This window comes from Candida dubliniensis, chromosome 4, assembly GCF_000026945.1.
Source record: "Candida dubliniensis CD36 chromosome 4, complete sequence".
NCBI lineage: Eukaryota > Fungi > Ascomycota > Pichiomycetes > Serinales > Debaryomycetaceae > Candida > Candida dubliniensis.
In genome coordinates, this window is record NC_012863.1 from 887,673 (window position 1) to 907,288 (window position 19,616).

The window sequence follows — 19,616 nt, forward strand, 5'->3', positions numbered from 1 at the left end:
TTACATCAACATTAAGAGATATTAAATTGAACATGTGTGTGAGTTGATTTCTTTGAACATTTAAACTTTTCGTGAACTCAAAAAAGAAAGAAAAATTTTTCATTTTGCATTTTGTTTTAACAATTGACGCAAAATGAAATTTAATAATACAATACAATGAAATACAATTTACTAGATATTTAGTCTTATAAACAATACAAACCAAACAGTAAGTAAGTAAGTAAGTAAGTGTAATATAAAATAAAGACGAGAGAAGGAAGGAGGTGGAATTTTTAAACAATAATAAAGAAATATTGAAATAATTTCCCCCGTTTCGTGTAATTTTTAAGTTATTTGCATTAAATTAAATTAAATTGTACATGAGACTTTTATTGTGAAATATAACAATTCCAATATATTCTTATACTTGGGAAAGGAGTATAAGGCTAACAATAATTAAAAGGAAGAAGAAGAAGAAGAAAATCACCCTTTCTTAAATACTTATTTATTATACCGAATTCACACTTTTACTTTCTTTATATTTTTTGCATAGACTTACATTCTTTTCTGGCGTTTTTTTTTTTTTATTTTTATTTTTTTATTTTTAACATTCCTTTCCTTTCCTTTCCTTCCTTCTTTCACCAAATAGACAGATACATATCTTTACATACCACTACATCTCCCACATCATCACCATCTTCTTCTTCTACCACCAACATTACCGCCTCAAATCGGTTATTTACTTTATCAACATCATTATTCTTTCAAGATTGTTGAGTATTCTAATTAACCCTAGACCAAAACTCCTACTACAATCATTCATTCATTCATTCATTCGTTCGTTGTTAAATCATTATAGACAAGTAGTATTACCTACCCTCCCACATCCATTCATTCATTTATGATGATTAATTTACTAGTTCTACTAATATCAATGTCACCATTGATTCAGGCGTCAATATATATGGGATTCCCCTTCAATGAACAATTACCCAATATTGGACGAGTAAACCAAGAATATAGTTTCACCATAGCCAACACCACATATAAATCCAATAGTAATGGGGAAATATCATATCAAGTAAATAATTTACCTTCATGGTTATCATTTGATTCATCAACTAGAACATTTACTGGGAAACCTCAAGAATCTGATGTAGGACAATTTGAAATTACTTTAATTGGTACTGATTCCACTGATCAATCTCAATTATCTAATAGTTATACTATGATGGTTTCAAATGATACAGGATTATATTTAACTTCTACAGGATTATTATTATCAGAATTATCTAAATCAGGTCAAACTAATGGTAATGGAGGATTAGTTGTTAAACCTGGAGATAAAATAAATATTCAATTTGAAAAAAAATTATTTGAAAGTTATTCAACTAGTGATCGTCCTATTATTGCTTATTATGGTCGATCTGCTGATAGAAGTTCATTACCAAATTGGATTTATTTTGATGGTGATGCCTTGACTTTTTCCGGTACTGTACCTTATGTTACTTCAGAAAATGCTCCATCAATTGATTATAGTTTTAGTTTTATTGCATCGGATTATTATGGATTTGCTGGTGCTGAAGGTAAATTTAAAATTATTGTTGGTGGACATCAATTGAGTACATCAATGAATCAAACTAATATAATCAATGGTACTATAGGTTCTATTATTGATGAGGAAATCCCAATATTATCAAAAGTTTTCCTTGATGGTCAAACTATTACTAAAGAAAATATTTCTGATATTTATTCTCAAAATTTACCAAATTATGCCATATTTGATAAAAATAATTTTACCATAACTGGTAATTTCCCTAATACTTCTTCATCAGATAATTTTACTATTGTTGTCAAAGATATTTATGGAAATAGTGTTGAATTATCATATTCATTTGATATTATTGATTCAATTTTCACAATTGATTCATTAAAAGATGTTAATGCTACTAAAGGTCAATATTTCCAATATCAAATTTTGAAATCATATTTTACTGATGTTAATAATACTAAAGTCAATGTTAATTTTGGATCCGGGTCTAATTCTGATTGGTTACAATATCATGATTCCAATATGACTTTATCTGGTATTACACCGAAAAATTTTAACAATTTAAAAGTGGAAATTGACGCTGAATCTAATTCAGATAAAGAATCAAGAAGTTTCCAAATCAAAGGTGTTGATAAGAAGATTGTATCAAGTACTTCTTCTTCTTCATTATCCCTGAGTACTTCAAGTAGTTCTAGTTCTTCTGTGTCATCATCAACATCAGATTCTAGTGTTGTTGCAACTGAAACATCAAGTCCTATTACTCATAAAAAGTCCAATAAAAATAAAGCATTGGCCATTGGTCTTGGTGTAGGGATCCCCGTGTTTTTAATTCTTGTGGCTGCATTAATCTTGTTATGTTGTTGTTTCAAAAGAAGAAAAAACAAAGGAAAAGGTACTGATGATAATGATGAATATCCTAATGATTCAAGAAAACCAATACCAACTAATGGTGTTGCTACTGGTGTTGCCGGTGCCGGTGCTATGGCTGGTGCCGGTGCTGCTGTTATTGCAACTAGTTCAAATGAATCTATTAAAGATGAATCCACGATGAATGTTTTAAAATTAGAACATAATTATTCTAAATCATCAAGTTCATTAACTCAAGTAGAAACATCAAGTACAGAATCATTTTATGATACTCATGAAAATACTCCAATTGTGAAATCTTGGCGTGCTAATACTGAATCAGATAATAAATTGGCTCGTATTAGTAATGGATCATTAGCAACTGTGAATACAGAAAATTTGTTTCTGGTAAGATTAATTGATGATTATTCTGCCAGAAATTCTGAAACTTCATCGAAATTTTTAAGTAATAATTCATTAAATGCTTTATTACGTCGTGAATCATCATCTAATAATAATTTCCAAAGATTAGATAGTAATGGTAATATTGTTGGTGAATTGAATAATCACAGCAAAAGTAATCGATCATCACTGTCGGAAAAATATATGACACAATTATCATCACCTTTACCACCTTCATCATTACCACAACTGCAAGCAAATTTAGATATTGTTCCTGAAGAAAAATCTCGTGATTTAACTCAAACTGGTAAAGATGAAACTACTGGTACCATAAGTAATTTACTTTTACAATTTAATGATAATAGATCAATTGATGAATATGATAATTCAATCGCTACTAGGCAACAATATGGTAAACAACAACAACAACAACAACAACAACCACAACATCCATTATCAAGAGAAAATTCATTTTCAAATCATTATGATTTTGATAATCGATTACCATCTCCAAATTATGCATTGGAAGCAAAATCAAATAAATATGGAGGAACAAATTCCAATGGATCAACTATGATATCACCATCTAGTGATACATTTTTATTAGATGAATCAACTCCAGTAAATAATCATCATATAATATCAACAACTGCACCCACAACCACAACCACAACCACAACCAATAATAATAACAATAACAAAGATGGACAAACCATGGAACATCAAAATTCATCAGCAATTTCATTAGGATCAATTAATTCTGATAAATTTTTCTTTGATAAAAATCATCATAGTAATAACAACAACAACAATAATAATGGACATACACCACCACCAAATAATTTAAATATTGGTAAATCAGCTAAATTAGTTGATTTTACTAGAAAAGGTAGTTTAAGAGAATCAGCTTATGAACCTGATTACGTATACACTGGTCAATCAGCATCAATACAGATTGATGATAGTGATTAAGACTAACTATATATATCTACTGATACTACTACTTTTGTTTATAGTATAAGGGAAATTTTGTTTTTTGGTAAGGGGAATTAATTAATTAAATCTTGTCTTGTTTTTTGTTTGCTTGTTTTTTTTTCAATGTGTTATTGTTACTTTCAATTCATTTATTTAATATCATTTATATTAATTGTTATTACGTTTTGATTTTTGATTTTTGTCTTTGTCGTTTTTGTTGTTTTGTTGTTATACTAGAAAAGAACTTGGTGTTTTATTGATTTTATTTTATCTGCTTAATTAGTTCTTTTATTTGATTTCTATTTTTAATACCCTTTTTTGTTATTGTTATTGTCGGTGATTCTTTATTAAGCCTCTCTTTATATATAAATATTTATGTTATAAATTATTATTAGTACATAAAATTTTCCAATTTGAAAATATCAACACCTCTTCTATCTTTCTTTCTGTCTCTCTATTTCGATATTGATAATGTTTCAACATAATGAGCAGTATCTTGTGCTCTTCTTCTACCACCAATATAAGTCATCATTTCTGAATAAGTTTGAGGAATCACTGAACAAAAATTTGAATTTCCTCCTTCTTTAGGAACGAAAAATGAATAAATAAATGTCCCTGCCGGTTTTTTTTCATTTTGTTCCAATTGTTGAATATAAGTATCAACTTTAACTTGAATTAATGTACCTGGTTCTGATAAAAATGCATCAGGAGATTTAGAAATTTTATTAGTTGGTGGTAATGAAAAATTAAATGGAGAATCATTATCAATTTCTTCTTTTATTTGATTCAATTCATGTAAATGTTCAGTATAAGAAATTGATGAATTCATAGTTAATACTGATCCAACGGGGACAGGATTTTTAAAAGTGGTAGAATCTAAACTAACAAATCTTGGTCCAGCCAGGGAAAAAGTTGCTGCTGTACAATAAGCCAATTCAAATGTTTGTCTTAATAAATAACCTCCAAAAATCATATAAGAATGTCTATTTCTATATTGTGGTTGCATAAATAATGTTGATTTCATAACAGTATTTTTCATAAAGGCAATTCCATCATTAGTTTTTTCAACATCTTGTAATGATTTTGATGATTTCCACATATCATAAATTAATTTTGATTCTTCTGGTGTTGGTTCAATTAAACTTAAATTTTTTGCCATTAATTTTTTTTTAGCATTATGAGATTCTGCTCTTCTATAATCAACCCAATCAGTTTCACTAATAGGTAATAATCTATTAATAGCAAATGATTTATGAGTCACTGGATTACGAGCAACAAATGTGAAATTTGCTGATAAAAAAACATTTTCTTCAGATAATGATTCTTCATTTTCAATATGAGTAAAATTTTCTTCTTCTTCAAATGCATAACCTTTCACAGTAATTTCCATTGATGATCTACCTGTCCAAGTAACTGAACCAGCTAAAACAAAATTATAATTAGTAATTTCATCAACTTTTTTAATCATATAAATTCGATCAACACTTGCAGTAACATTAACTGGTTCAGCAGGTGAACAATGTCTATAAGCAATTCTTCCTGCTAAAGCATCTAAATCTTGAAATAATTGTCCCACACGTAATCTACCAAAAGCATTAATATAAGCATCACATAACCATTTATCATTTTTAAATGGTAAAATTAAATATGAAAATGAATCACTACGAGTTTTTTCTCCAACAGCAGTAGTTATAGGATCAATATAACTATAACTATCAAGAGTTTTACCTTCAGCTTGGAATTTTTCTCGTTGTTTTAATGCATCTAACCAAGTAGCTTTATTAGGATGGACTTTTTCATCATGTAATTCTGATAAAATTGTTGGAGCAGCATCAGCAGCTTCAGATCTTTCATTAGAATAAGCTTTATCAGGTTTATGGAAATTGATTTGTTGAGAATTATATCTCAATAATAATAATAATTTTGGTTGAGGTTGAACAAATTTTTGAATTGACAGTTGACGTATAAGTCTAATCATTAGTGGAAAAGATGGAAGATAGAGTATTGAAGGAGTAAGAAATAATTTGTAAGTGTTTCCAAAAAGAAAGGGGGAATTGTGGTTGAATAATTCTGATCCTTTGAAATTTAAATGAATTGAAGAAAAAGAAAAAGGTTAAACAAAAAAAAAAAAAAACAGATGTGTGGCAAGTCAAATCTTTAAATAATAAATTGATTACTAAAAGAAAAAGTCACTCAATCATTTAATCTCCTCCCGCTAAGCCAATCAAAGTAGTTTCTTAAGATAAAAAGGATGTCTCTTAGTCATCTTTACTCGGGTTAAAGAGGGGCAGAGTGGGAGAGAGAGAGAGAGGGGGTAGATGCTCTGCTCTTGCAGAATTAGGGGGTTTTAACGAATAATGGAAATCATAGTATGAGCTGAGCTACACCACATGTAACCAACTTTTAAACCACTACATATTAAACAAAAGTAATACTTACTCTTATAGTATTATCATCAAAAAAGGAGGGGAAATTTGACCAGAAAATTTTCTGCCATTAAATTAATGATTTTGTTGTGTAAAAATTGAAAAGATAAGATATGTTTTCTCTTATTATTATCAACAATCTAAGTTAAAAATAAAATGTGTCATTTATCTAATTGATTTTAACACTAATTAGATAAATAATATCAACCACCACAGATGGATGGATGGACAAGGAGGAGGGGTAATAATTCTATTACACATTGACTATTATGATGCTCTCTCTCTCGCCTAAACCATCAGTCAACGGATAGATGAAAATAATAAAAGAGATGGTATATTTGTTGGTTAAACTTCTCTCAACCGTTATTGTTGTTGGGTGGGTCAGTGGGTAGGTTTAGCGAGGCACCAAAAGAGGGGAACCGGGAATTCTCGTAACAATTCTAAGCTTCCTATCTAGTCCGGGAAAATGTGTCAAAAAAACTTTCAAACTGTTAAAGCATGTTGTAGATGATAAACAAATCTGATAGTAGATGTTCCCTCCATTTCAATAAGTCAGGTAAGATCTAATTAATAACAGCTATTACTAGTCTATTACTGATCTCAATATACTACAAACACTACTACCACCTGTCCTGTTCATATGAAGAACTTGAACAGCCAGTCTTCATGAGACCAAAGGGATACTTATATCATCTACAACCTCTAGATGTCAATTCTGATACATATATATATATATATAATTCATATACTATTTTAGCACCACTACGACTAATGAAGCGATTGATAATGGTTAACTATTCGGTGTTATATGTCCGTGAGAACTGCATATAAATCATTAACCCAGTGAGGCAGAAGAAAAAAAAAAAAAACACCTGCGCGGACAGATGAAGTCCACTACTACTCTCAATATAATACATAACTAACATCAAAACTAAATCACTAAATTATTCTTCTTCTTTATTCAGTGCTGTTACTTTTCTGTTGCGGAATCCTTCCTTCATATTTTTTTTTTTTTTTTTTTACACATCTCGAACCTTTTGAAACTTCTTTTAATTTTAAGTTTACCAACATCAAAGAAGTTTACCCATTCATAATATGTCATCATTCTCATCAGTCACCAGGACTGCTAAATTAGCAACTCAATCTTTGAAATATACTACCAGACCATCATTGGCTACAATTGGTCAATTTCAAACATCAAAAATCATTTATCGTGCCAATTCCACACAATCAACTCCTGTTCAAGAAATCACTGTCAGAGATGCTCTTAACCAAGCCTTATCTGAAGAATTAGACAGAGATGAAGATGTTTTCCTTATGGGTGAAGAAGTTGCCCAATATAATGGTGCTTATAAAGTCAGTAGAGGATTATTGGACAAATTTGGTGAAAAAAGAGTTATTGATACTCCAATTACTGAAATGGGATTCACAGGATTAGCTGTTGGTGCTGCTTTACATGGTCTTAAACCAGTTTTGGAATTTATGACTTGGAATTTTGCCATGCAAGGTATTGATCATATTTTGAATTCTGCTGCTAAAACTCTTTATATGTCTGGTGGTAAACAACCATGTAATATAACTTTCCGTGGTCCAAATGGTGCTGCTGCTGGGGTTGCTGCTCAACATTCTCAATGTTATGCTGCATGGTATGGTTCAATTCCTGGTTTAAAAGTTTTATCTCCATATTCTGCTGAAGATTATAAAGGTTTACTTAAAGCTGCCATCAGAGATCCAAATCCAGTTGTTTTCTTGGAAAATGAAATTGCTTATGGTGAAACTTTCCAAGTTTCTAAAGAATTCTCATCTCCAGATTTTATTTTACCAATTGGTAAAGCTAAAATTGAAAAAGAAGGTACTGATTTAACTATTGTTGGTCATAGTCGTGCCCTTAAATTTGCCATTGAAGCTGCAGAAATTTTGGAAAAAGATTTTGGAATTAAAGCTGAAGTACTTAACTTGAGATCAATTAAACCATTGGATGTTCCAGCTATTGTTGATTCCGTCAAGAAAACTAATCATTTGGTCACCGTTGAAAATGGGTTCCCAGGTTTTGGTGTTGGTTCAGAAATTTGTGCTCAAATCATGGAAAGCGAAGCCTTTGATTATTTGGATGCTCCAGTTGAAAGAGTTACTGGTTGTGAAGTTCCAACTCCATATGCTAAAGAATTGGAAGATTTTGCCTTCCCAGACACTGAAGTTATCTTGAGAGCTTGTAAAAAAGTATTAAGTTTGTAAAGAAACAAAATAAAATAAAATGATGATGACATTAACTAGCATAGCATGGACAAGATAATTATAATATATAGAGTAAATATTCTTTGAACGCAAGTGTAATAAATAGGACCATCTGACATGGCTCAAAAGAAGTATTCAAAAAAAAGAAAAAAAAAAGGCAACGATAATCAAAACTATTCTAATACAATTTGATTTTCATTCTAAATATCTAATTTATCAATGCAAATCTAGTAAAATCTTATCCTATATATTTATTTTTTCTTTCTTAATTCATAAGTTGACACAACTGGACGATGATCAGAGAAATGATGTCCATTAAACCAATTACTCAAGATTCCAAATTGTTTTAAAGTAACTTCATAAGTATCATCTGAATCATTTCCTGTTTCATTTTCTGAACTTAATGAAGTATGAGTGAAAGCTGGAGACCAAATATAATCAATTCTAGAAATTGGTTCATTATTAATATCAAATCCTGTAAAAGTAGTTTCAAATCCATAAGCTGAATTTTTATCAATTAATATTTTCCCATCTTTAAACCCAGCTGTAGTTAAAATATGATAAGGTTCATCATTTGGTTCAGTATTAAAATCCCCACATAAAAATGATGGATAATCATTATAATTTTTCATTTTATCAACAATTAATTGGGAAGATTTTCTTCTAGCAATAATTCCTCGATGATCATAATGAGTATTAAAAATATTAAATTTTATTTGAGGGTTTAATCGACTTTCAAAAGTAACCATAGTAACAATTCTTTCTAATGCTGCATCCCAACCTTTACTAGGAATATTAGGAGTTGGACTTAACCAAAATGTCGAATTTTCAATAATTTTAAAATCTTTATCCTTATAAAAAATTGGAGCATATTCACCAGATGTTTTCCCATCAGTTCTACCAACTCCATAATAATTCCATTCTTCAATTTCATTTAATCCTTCTAAAATATCTAATAATTGGTTATGTAAAACCTCTTGTAAACAAATAATATTACCATTACCTTGGAAAGTATTAAATTTCATAGAATTAATACTTTGAATTTTTCTAATTTCCCATGGTTGTTCATATTTATCAGGATAATTCTTATTATCAAATCTTATATTATTAGTATATAATCGTAAATTTAAATTAGGTCCATCACTATTGTTTTGGTGGTGGTGTTGATGTGTCATGATATAATAACTAGATATAATAATTAATGATAATGGAATGACAATTGTTAGCAATTTCTTAAACAATGGATTTACCAGTGATTGTGGTTTTGGTTTTGGTTTTGGTTTTGGTTGTGGTTTATTTTTCAATAATGGATCAGTTTCTCTAGTCATTTCTGGATACATTTTAAAAATAAGAAAAAAAAAAGGGGGCAGAAGGAGATGTGATATAATATATATATATATATATTGAAAGGGGATGAGTATGGGGTTTTGTTACAAATGTTGGAGGGAAGAATGAAAGGAGGAGGAAGGGTGAAACGCGGAGCAAACAAATCATACAACGACGCACGAAAACTAGTCAGGTTTGTGTGACCTGCAACTATATTAAACTTAGAGATACATCTTATATGGTACTACTACTACTTTGTTTAATTGTAAAAGGTTTGTCTAACTAAAGTTCAGTTGTAATTGTGGTTTGGATAAATAATTCTAAAATTGTCGATAGGATACAAATTTTAAGCAAAACCCAACCCAAAGAACCAGAACAAAATAGATTTGAAGATGTGGATACAAACAGGTATCAACTAGATATACAATAAATCAAATACAATCTTACTTAATCACATTGGTGCTTGTATATTCTTCGCTTATCTCTATTTACAGATTTTGTTTTTTTTTTACATTAAATCAAAATTTGGTTCCTTTGTCAAATCAACAACTTCCTTTTTCCCATCTCTTTCAACTTCTAATACAAATTGATGAACATCAAAAGGATGAGCTTTAGATTCTCTAGTAGCATTTAATTTAACTACTCCATTACCTTTAGAACCTTTCACAGAAAATTCAATATTTATTATCCCTTGAACAGTATTCAATTTCCCCCAAATCCATGGCCAACTAGAACTATAATCAATATCTTTACCTAAAAGTTCAATCGATGGTTGAGAACGTCTTAAAAAATATAATGATGAAGTTATAATTGGTGATTGGGTTTTTTCATAATTGAAAATAGCAATACATGATAAAGTTACCCCAATGGCATAAACAAACAAATAACGACGATTAGTTTTTTTTTTAGAAAATGGATCAGGTAATTCTCTATCAATTGTAACTGGTGGTTTATAATCGGCTGATGTTACATGTGGATGAGGGATCGAAGTGGAAGATTCTGGTGCTGTTGTTGCAGATTTTTGAAATATTATAGATGTTGTTTTGAAAAATCTCCTAACAGTGATTGCAGGTTTTGGGACCAACCCCATTAATTGTCTCGAAATCATTTATTGTTGGAAGTCAAACAAGTCTTGTTTAAAAAGTTTACATTTTTATGATCAAAAATTTTTCGTCCTTTATTTTATTTTATTTTTTTTTTTTTTGCTCTCATTCAAAGCCCACGCGAGGAAAAACTTGTAAGCAAAGATCAATTGAATTCTAATCTCTCTTTGGTAGGTGCTTATCTGTATCATTGCATTACTTTTCCCTTAGCTTCAAGATGGATATAATTAGAGGTGCATGTTCAGTTGATAAAGTTGGAGGGATGGTGTATATCAGAGAAGATTTAGCACCGCTGATGTTGGAATGGAAACCAATTGATGAACAAGAAGAGGATAGAGCAATTTCAATACCATTGAATTCTTTAACCACATTACAAAGTACAAAGGAGACTTCACCGAAAATGATCCTAAAAATCGTATACAAATTAACCTCTGGTCCATCTAATTCAGAGGAAACTAATAACAATGAAGAAGAAAAATCATTCAAATTGATATTCACCAATAGACCAACGATGAACACTATTAAAGATTCTCTACAGACAATTGTTGCTAGATCAAGAACCAGAGTAGAAGGTACTAGTACACCAACACCAGCACTTGGATCAATGACACAAGCTGACTCCACTAGAGATTCAACATCAACACCAATACCTGCATCATCATCATCACCATCAGGAACATTAAATACTTCATCATCATTACTATCATTAGCAGCATCACAATCATTATCTGATGCAAACTTGTTGAAAAATTTCGAACTACAGCAGAAACTTTTACTAGAAGACCGTGAATTACGTGATATTTTCACTAAATCAGTCATGCAATTTAAATTGTCACCACAAATATTTTGGTCATCAAGATTAAATCAATTACGAACTTTTGCCTTGACAATATCTCAGCATAAAGGTCCATATAATGTGTTGAGTACAATTAAACCAGTGGCAACATCTGATAATCAAGTGAATGTTAATGTTACGCGTGATACCATTAATGAAATATTCACCATTTATCCAATTATAAAGAAAGCTTTTGATGATTTGGTTCCCAATAAGTTTAGTGAAGGGGAATTTTGGTCGAGATTTTTTAATTCTAAATTATTTAGACGATTAAGAGGAGATAAGATTAGTATCAGCAATAGTCGAGGAGATGTTGTATTGGACAAATATTTGTATATAGATCAAAACTATCAAGATAAATTACAAAAATCATCTGCTTCAGAAAAGGGAGAAACAGGGGGTTCAGAAAATGATGTTGCAATACCGGAGACTCCTCATGTTAACAAGTTTCTTGATTTGATGGGGAATCAACAAGATAATTCCCAAAAATTGGGGAATAGACCAGATTTTACTATGCGTTATGATGATGAAGAGACAAATTTGGATAATAATAATAATAAGAAGAAACCAGCTTTAGGGAATGAAAATGAAATGATCATATTAATGAAAAATATGAACCGATTATCATCGAAAATGATGAGCATGAGTTCTGCTAAAGAAGTAGAGAAACCACAAACAACCACCATTGATGGGTTATCTGCTGCTGAAATTAATGAATATGAAGAAGAATTAGATTTACATGATTTAAATGATTTTGAAAATTTACAATATATAAAATTAAATATTAATCCTGATATTGCCAAAGGAACCAATATTGATCATGATTCAAATACCAATAATGAAATTTCTCAAGATGAATTACATAAATATTTACAATCTCAATCATTTCATGGACAAATAGAATTAACTGAAACTTATACTTCGAAAAGTGAAGAAATTGAGAAAACTTCAATGGAAATAGCCATGCTTATTAAACAAAATTTCCGAACATTTAAATTGATTAATAAAGAAAATGATATTACTGGAACAAATATTGTTCCTAATTCTTTAATACAAGAAATTATTACTTATAATATTACCATTATTGAATTTTTATCTCATTTTTGGAAGATTTTTTTACATGGGAATAATCCTGGTCAATTAAAGAAAATATTTACTAGTTTAAAAAATTGTCAATCTGGTTTAATAGAATTAGAAAATAAAGCTATTAATCAATTCAAATCTATGGATATATTAGAGAAAAATCAAAAATTACAAGATAAAGTTTTAAAAGATTTTGTATCATGTCTTCAACCGATGAAAATAGCATTGGATAAGGCATGTAATGAATATGTTGAAGCAGTAAGGAAAGCTAAACCAGAATTAAATGAAAATGGTAAACGTCCATTACCAGAGGAGTAACTTACTAAACTTATTGATTTAAAAGTAATTTCAGATTAGATCGTATAGGCATAAATATATCGAATGGATGTACTATTTAGATTGATATTATTAGTATATACTTGGAAGGAGGTGGGGGAGGGAAGGAGACTATATCTTACATAACAATCCAAGCCAATGAAACTCGTCAACATATTTATCAACATGAACCAAATTACAGGGGAACAACAGATTAAATTTCCTAGCTAATGTACTTGACTCTTCCAGTCTTTCAATCAAACATAACATATCAGTAATATCAAATTCATCAATTAATAAATCAACAAAATCAACCATAAGTCGATTAAATTTTATATTCTCAGTATTAATATTCAGTAATAATTCTTTATTAAAAATCATTATTATTTGTTTAATATTTTTATCAATTTGATCAGTGAATATACCATATAATTTAATATTGCCAATTTCAATAATTAAACATTGTTGTTTCTCAGTTGTCGTTGTTTTGGTCGTGGTGGTGGTGGTGATAATTGGAGGCATTACGTAGTCATAGATACCAAGTTATATCTGTAGCAAGATTATGCGAATATGAACAATTTATAAACTTACTATTGTCAGTGGTCTCAACAGTATTTAATAATGGAATATTTGATGTCGATGACATACGAGAATTTGATTGTAAATTTTGATTAAGATTCATAACGGGCTATGAAAAAAATTATAACAAGAACAAGAACAAGGAGGCGGGGGTGTTTAATAATGAACAAGAGCTAACTAACTTTAGTGTAAGAAGCAAAGGAGAAGGAATAGGATATAATTAAAAAGAAAATATTAAACAGTTCTTGTAAGGTGATTAACACTCCTGATGGTATTCATAACAAAAATGAATGATGATGATGATAATCCCCCGAAACAAATAATAAAGTATGACAGCGCATTGTTTATTTCTTAATAAGGAAGTTTTAGCAATGCGCCTGGATTATGTAATAAATCGTGACATCAAAAATTATTTGTCACTGAGAAGAAGAAGAAGAACCACAAAAGAGCTTTTGGAAAAAATTAATCTGTGGTATAACTGTGATGAGATGAGGTAACAACTACTCATTTAATTTGACTATACATAAACAAACAAACAAACAAACAGAGAATGGCAAAGAAAATTTCAAAACATAGTAGAGCTGCTAGAAGAGGATTAATAGACACAGATACTAATAATGAAGCTAAATCATTAGAATCAATTCCAAGAGAGAAAAGTGATGTTAAAAAATCCATCATTAGAACTACCATCAAGAATGAAAATTTGTTAAATAAAAAACTCGAATTATCCAAGATAAAAAAATCAACCAACAAAAAGAAAACATCAGCATTGAAACATAAACTTGAACGATCAGATAAATTAAGTGGGGTATTAGCTACCAAAATCGATCAAAGTATAGCAAGAGCGAAATATGTTCAAAATGCTCGTAAATCTGGATGGGATAAAACCAATCAGAATATAACATTGGAAAATCATCTAGCTGAAGAGTTGAAATCTGCTAGTGGTCTTGGTGAAAAGAAGAAAGAGTTGACACAAGAAGAACTTGATAAAATTGAAGAAGATGAATATGTAAAGAGTATTTTTGCAAAGAAAGAGGAACAACAAGAAAAGGAAACTCCAAATAGTTCATTGGGTAATAACAGATTTGCTTTGTTGAATGATATTGAGGATTAAGCTTGTTAAGAGGGGGGGGGCGATACTGGGTATATTAATAGATAGAGTAATGTACGTCATATTGGGCATTGGAGAATGACTTTAAGAATTCACTGGAATGATTTGATTTTCTTATATGTGTAGTATTATTTCACTGATATGAAACATAATTTAAGCTATGTTTTTATTATATGAAGTGGATCTTAGTTCCTCTCCATCAGTCCAATCTAAACAATATGCCACGCGCGAGTGTATAAGGAGCAATTTTTTTTTTTTTTCAGTCAAAAAAACTCATTGCCACTTTTTATACAACCAATTCATAAGGGTTTCAATTCAGATCAACAACGTTTATTTACAAATCAAAAGTGTTGAATCATGAAATATGCATTAGTGTTGTTACTTTCATTGGTACACGCAACAGTTAAATATGTTCCATTTGATAAAACGCAATTAGATCCTTTATCATTTTTTGAACAGTTTGATTATCCATCTTTAAAATCATCGCCCTGGAAACTATCAACTGCCAAAAAATTTGATGAAGGAAGAGATGAAATAGTTCGTTATACTGGTGAATGGAAAATTGAACCTTCAACTTCTAAATATCCTGGTTTAGAAGGTGATCTTGGATTAGTTATGAAATCAAGAGCTTCTCATTATGCCATTTCTTATAAATTACCTCATGAAGTGACAAATAGCAACAAAAACCAAGATTTAGTACTTCAATATGAAGTAAAATTACAACAAGGTTTGACTTGTGGTGGTGCTTATATAAAATTATTGGATAGTTCACCTTCTGGTTATAAATTCTTCAATTCAGAAACACCGTATCAAATAATGTTTGGTCCTGATGTTTGTGGCAGTGAAAACAAAATCCATTTCATTATAAGAAAACAACTCCCCAATGGTACAATTGAAGAGAAACATTTGAAACATAAACCAATGGCAAGAACAAATGAATTGACTAATTTATATACATTAATTGTTAAATCAAACCAAGATTTCGAAATTAGAGTCAATGGACAAGTTGCCAAAGCAGGGAATTTATATAATAATCAAAAATTATTCACACCTCCATTTGAACCACCAAAAGAAATTCCTGATGTTAATGATAAAAAACCAGATGATTGGGATGATCGAGCATATATTCCTGACCCCACTGTTGAAAAACCAGAAGATTATGAGTTGAAACATGAATACCCTCAAGTTAGAGATCCAAATGCTGCTAAACCAGATGAATGGGATGAACTGGCACCAAGGTATATTCCTGATCCCGATGCTGTCAAACCTGAAGATTGGAATGACAATGAAAAAGAGTGGGAACCACCATTAATTGTTAATCCTAAATGTGCTACTGGTTGTGGACCATGGGAAGCACCATTAATTCCAAATCATGATTACATTGGTCCATGGTTCCCACCTGATATTAAAAACCCAAATTATAATGGTATTTGGACACCAAGATTAATTCCCAACCCTGACTATTATGAAGTGAAAACTCCAGGGAAATTAGATAAACCAATTGGTGGAATTGGATTTGAACTTTGGAGTATTGAAAGTGATATTTTGTTTGATAATATTTATTTAGGGAATTCCATAAAGGAAGCTGAATTAATTGGTAATACTACATTTACCATAAAATACGAATTAGAAGCTGATCAAAGACGTGAAAATAAACCCCGAGCTAAAAATGAACCTGTGGCACCACCACGAAATTTTGAAGATATAATCCGTGATGATTCTATTTCTACACTTCAACAATTTCTTATTTTCATCAAATTATTTTGGTTAAGACAATATGTTCAATTAAAAGATTTTTATTTTGAATTAATGTTGGATCCTATAGGATTAGTCACAGCAAATCCATTGAAAACTTTAGTGTATGCATTTTTGTTTTTGTTTTCATTTACGATATTTTTTGGGTTTGCAAGTACAGTGATGTTCTTACTACAAGGAGGCGAGGTGTTTGGAAGTACTACAACTGATCAAAACAACACTGAACGTGTATCAAACGCAGAAGAAATTGAAATTCCTAGCAGCAATGTACAGAAAATAGAAATTCTTGATGAACAAATACATGTGAGACAAAGGAAATAGAATGTGTATAGAAGTGAATTAATTCAAATTTGAAATATCAAAACAATGTGGCTTTCGATTTAGGTTAGTGTAACGAGACACGTTTTCGGGAAAACAACGCCAATCAAGTCTTATACTTAACCCAGCATGCTCGAATTAGTACGATGTGTGGAGAACGCAAGCCGCCTTAAAGCTTGAAATAGCAAGTTGTTTTTTTAGTCCCCCCCCCCTGAAACTGAAGCGTAGCTGGCACAAATGTGGCTTGTTCCAATTTAGGGCAATGAATTACCATATTAAGAATAGTAATCTTCCAGCAAACAAGTGAAGGAAATAGTGAACACTTAGTGTAAAACGATATCAGAGTTATTGGACGATGTTGATTGGTATTCTAAAATATTTAGGTTTAGGTAAGACCGATACTGGACTCTAACTCTAAAGAATTGCAACTTAAAACATTTTGTAAATCTCAATACCAAACATCAACTGAGTGTGGGAGTTATGAGATTATTCTTTTTGAGTGGATCTTTTTTTTTTTTTTTTCAATTGTTGAATCAATATTGCTATAAAACACTTTGTAATTGTTTAGTCATTTGGCTTGTTTGTTTTTTTTTAGTCTAAAAATACTTTTTTTAGAAGAATTTTTCAAACCTGACTAAAAACTATTCTCCATTGTTATTATTCCTATAAACTAGTAGACTAATGAAAATATTGAAAGTAATAACAGTTATGGAAATGGCACTCATGGAAACCTTAATATTTCTTGTACCTCAGGTTTTAAAGTAGTTCTTAGTAATGTTTAATTGATCATTCAATATGCTACTAAACTGTTGAGGGTTCAACTTCCATAATGACTATGACGTCAGTGATGGGTGGAAATGCTACCTGCAGGTCAAAAAAAGAAATAATAATAATAATCTCTATTTCCGAGATCTTGCAGATTTCGTTCTGTTTTGTTTCTCTCAATTAGTTGCCTCGGACCATATTCTTTGTATCATACATATCAAGCCACTGTAGTATAATTAGATTAACTAACATGTGCTGTAGAGGACAGGCTGGTAAATGGCTGGTGTAGTATTGATTCATTCGTGCCACCACTTTTAAAAAAGACAAACTAAATTAACTAAAGTGCGTCACTTTTGCCAAATGCCAAGACTTTGCCCACACTAACAATATTCACCATGACACTGATGACGGTTATGAGATAGTTGTCAATGTTTAAATGTTCCTTCTCCTTCTTCCCCCAAAATTATAATCGTTTTTGTGTAAATAACCAAAAGAAGGACTTTGCAATTGTTTGATTTTCTATATTTAGAAACATTTACTAAAAAATTAACCATACAATACTATATTCTATTCTACCTTTTTTAGACATATATTGTACAAAATTGTCATCAACGTCATCATGTATGTATAATGTACTAAGTCAGTAATTACTATGAATAGTTTTATAAACAAACAAGCAATTCAATAGAGTACTTGTTTTTTTAGAAGGAAAAGGCTAGTGATTAATGAAATTTCATATGTGTTTGCAAGATTTTCCGAATACTATATAAACCCTGGGATATCTTTGTCTTCTGTTAATTGCTATCCTTTCTTTTTTTTTTTTTTTTCAATATCAATCAACTTTTGATTACATTTACATATACAAAAATATCTTATTTGCTACATAATGAAATTTTTAACTGCTGCTTCCTTATTAACTTTGTCCTCCTCAGCTTTAGCTGCCATTAAAGACATTCAATTATATGCTCAATCTTCCAACAATGAAGTTAACGACTTTGGTATTTCCTCCCAACACGAAGGTGCTGCTTTGAACTACTTATTCTTGGCTGCTCCAGGTGTTGCTCAAAATTTGAAATACGATGACGAAACCAAATCTATTTTTGCTGAATTGAAAACTGCTTCTTCCACTGTCAGACAACCATTGAATGTTGGTAGTACTGTTCTTCAATTAGGTGGTAGTGGTGATGGTGTCAAAGTTGACATTGCCGAAGATGGTACTCTTACTTTTGATGGTTCTGACTCTGTTGGAGCTGCCAAGAACATCAACGATCCATACAACTACTCCGAAGATTCATATGCTGTTGTTAAAGGTGTTGATGGAGCTATCCCAATCAAAATTGTGGCTAAATTCACTGGTGACAATAAAGAATCTGGTTCTTCTTCTGCTCCAGAACCAACTGCTTCATCATCTGAATCTCCAAAGGAAACTCCAGTTTACAGCAACAGTACTGTCACCCTTTACACCACTTACTGCCCATTATCTACCACCATCACTTTAACTGTCTGTTCTGATGTTTGTACTCCAACCGTCATTGAAACTTCTGGTTCAGTCACTGTTTCTTCAGTTCAAGTTTCTTCCGGTACTCCTGCTGCTTCTTCTGAAGCTGCCCCACCAAAAACCACTGTTGACTCAGTCAGCAAACCAGCTCCATCTGGTGACAAACCAACTGCTGCTGTCACTTCATTCGAAGGTGCTGCTAACGCCCTCACTGGTGGATCAGTTGCTATTGCTGTTGCCGCTGCCATTGGTTTGGTCTTCTAAATTTAAAAATATATCTAGATTGTTAAAAATTAATCTTTCTTGATTGTCTTTTTTTTTTTTTTCCTTTCTTTTTACGTTTTCATTTAATTTAGAATGTTTCTTTTGGGTTTTAGCTTTTGCTTAATTAATTTGTTTCGGTTGAATTTTTGTTATTAATCTGTTACTTTAAAAGTATTGTGTATACCTGTTAATATATACTATAGATTTAAATTGCAACATTTGTAAGTTTTCATTTATTAAGAATGGTAG

The 19,616-nt window shown here is 30.7% G+C and overlaps 9 protein-coding genes across 9 annotated transcripts; 6 read left to right on the forward strand and 3 right to left on the reverse strand. All coding sequences in view use genetic code 12, as the record gives it.

Moving 5' to 3' along the window:
- Window positions 1-880: 880 nt before the first annotated feature.
- Window positions 881-3,751, forward strand: CD36_43700 (integral plasma membrane protein required for axial budding in haploid cells, putative; the record flags this gene model as incomplete). The annotated part of the gene is made up of 1 exon (XM_002419982.1): window positions 881-3,751. The coding sequence occupies one exon, from the start codon at window positions 881-883 to the stop codon at window positions 3,749-3,751; it is 2,871 nt and encodes a 956-aa protein (XP_002420027.1).
- A 457-nt stretch (window positions 3,752-4,208) lies between these two features.
- On the reverse strand, window positions 4,209-5,732 carry CD36_43710 (acyl-coenzyme A hydrolase, putative; the record flags this gene model as incomplete). Its single annotated transcript, XM_002419983.1, has 1 exon — window positions 4,209-5,732. One exon carries the CDS (start codon window positions 5,730-5,732, stop codon window positions 4,209-4,211), a length of 1,524 nt encoding a protein of 507 aa, XP_002420028.1.
- Window positions 5,733-7,275: 1,543 nt separating this feature from the next.
- On the forward strand, window positions 7,276-8,415 carry CD36_43720 (E1 beta subunit of the pyruvate dehydrogenase (PDH) complex, putative; the record flags this gene model as incomplete). The annotated part of the gene is made up of 1 exon (XM_002419984.1): window positions 7,276-8,415. The coding sequence occupies one exon, from the start codon at window positions 7,276-7,278 to the stop codon at window positions 8,413-8,415; it is 1,140 nt and encodes a 379-aa protein (XP_002420029.1).
- Window positions 8,416-8,666: 251 nt separating this feature from the next.
- Window positions 8,667-9,755, reverse strand: CD36_43730 (endonuclease/exonuclease/phosphatase family protein, putative; the record flags this gene model as incomplete). Its single annotated transcript, XM_002419985.1, has 1 exon — window positions 8,667-9,755. One exon carries the CDS (start codon window positions 9,753-9,755, stop codon window positions 8,667-8,669), a length of 1,089 nt encoding a protein of 362 aa, XP_002420030.1.
- Window positions 9,756-10,249: 494 nt separating this feature from the next.
- CD36_43740 (cytochrome c oxidase assembly protein, putative) lies at window positions 10,250-10,849 on the reverse strand (the record flags this gene model as incomplete). The annotated part of the gene is made up of 1 exon (XM_002419986.1): window positions 10,250-10,849. One exon carries the CDS (start codon window positions 10,847-10,849, stop codon window positions 10,250-10,252), a length of 600 nt encoding a protein of 199 aa, XP_002420031.1.
- Window positions 10,850-11,061: 212 nt separating this feature from the next.
- Window positions 11,062-13,080, forward strand: CD36_43750 (RNA polymerase II transcription factor B subunit, putative; the record flags this gene model as incomplete). The annotated part of the gene is made up of 1 exon (XM_002419987.1): window positions 11,062-13,080. The coding sequence occupies one exon, from the start codon at window positions 11,062-11,064 to the stop codon at window positions 13,078-13,080; it is 2,019 nt and encodes a 672-aa protein (XP_002420032.1).
- A 1,126-nt stretch (window positions 13,081-14,206) lies between these two features.
- Window positions 14,207-14,770, forward strand: CD36_43760 (the record flags this gene model as incomplete). The annotated part of the gene is made up of 1 exon (XM_002419988.1): window positions 14,207-14,770. One exon carries the CDS (start codon window positions 14,207-14,209, stop codon window positions 14,768-14,770), a length of 564 nt encoding a protein of 187 aa, XP_002420033.1.
- A 354-nt stretch (window positions 14,771-15,124) lies between these two features.
- Window positions 15,125-16,843, forward strand: CD36_43770 (calnexin precursor, putative; the record flags this gene model as incomplete). Its single annotated transcript, XM_002419989.1, has 1 exon — window positions 15,125-16,843. One exon carries the CDS (start codon window positions 15,125-15,127, stop codon window positions 16,841-16,843), a length of 1,719 nt encoding a protein of 572 aa, XP_002420034.1.
- Window positions 16,844-18,491: 1,648 nt separating this feature from the next.
- Window positions 18,492-19,367, forward strand: CD36_43780 (uncharacterized cell wall protein, putative; the record flags this gene model as incomplete). Its single annotated transcript, XM_002419990.1, has 1 exon — window positions 18,492-19,367. One exon carries the CDS (start codon window positions 18,492-18,494, stop codon window positions 19,365-19,367), a length of 876 nt encoding a protein of 291 aa, XP_002420035.1.
- Between the last annotated feature and the right edge of the window lie 249 nt (window positions 19,368-19,616).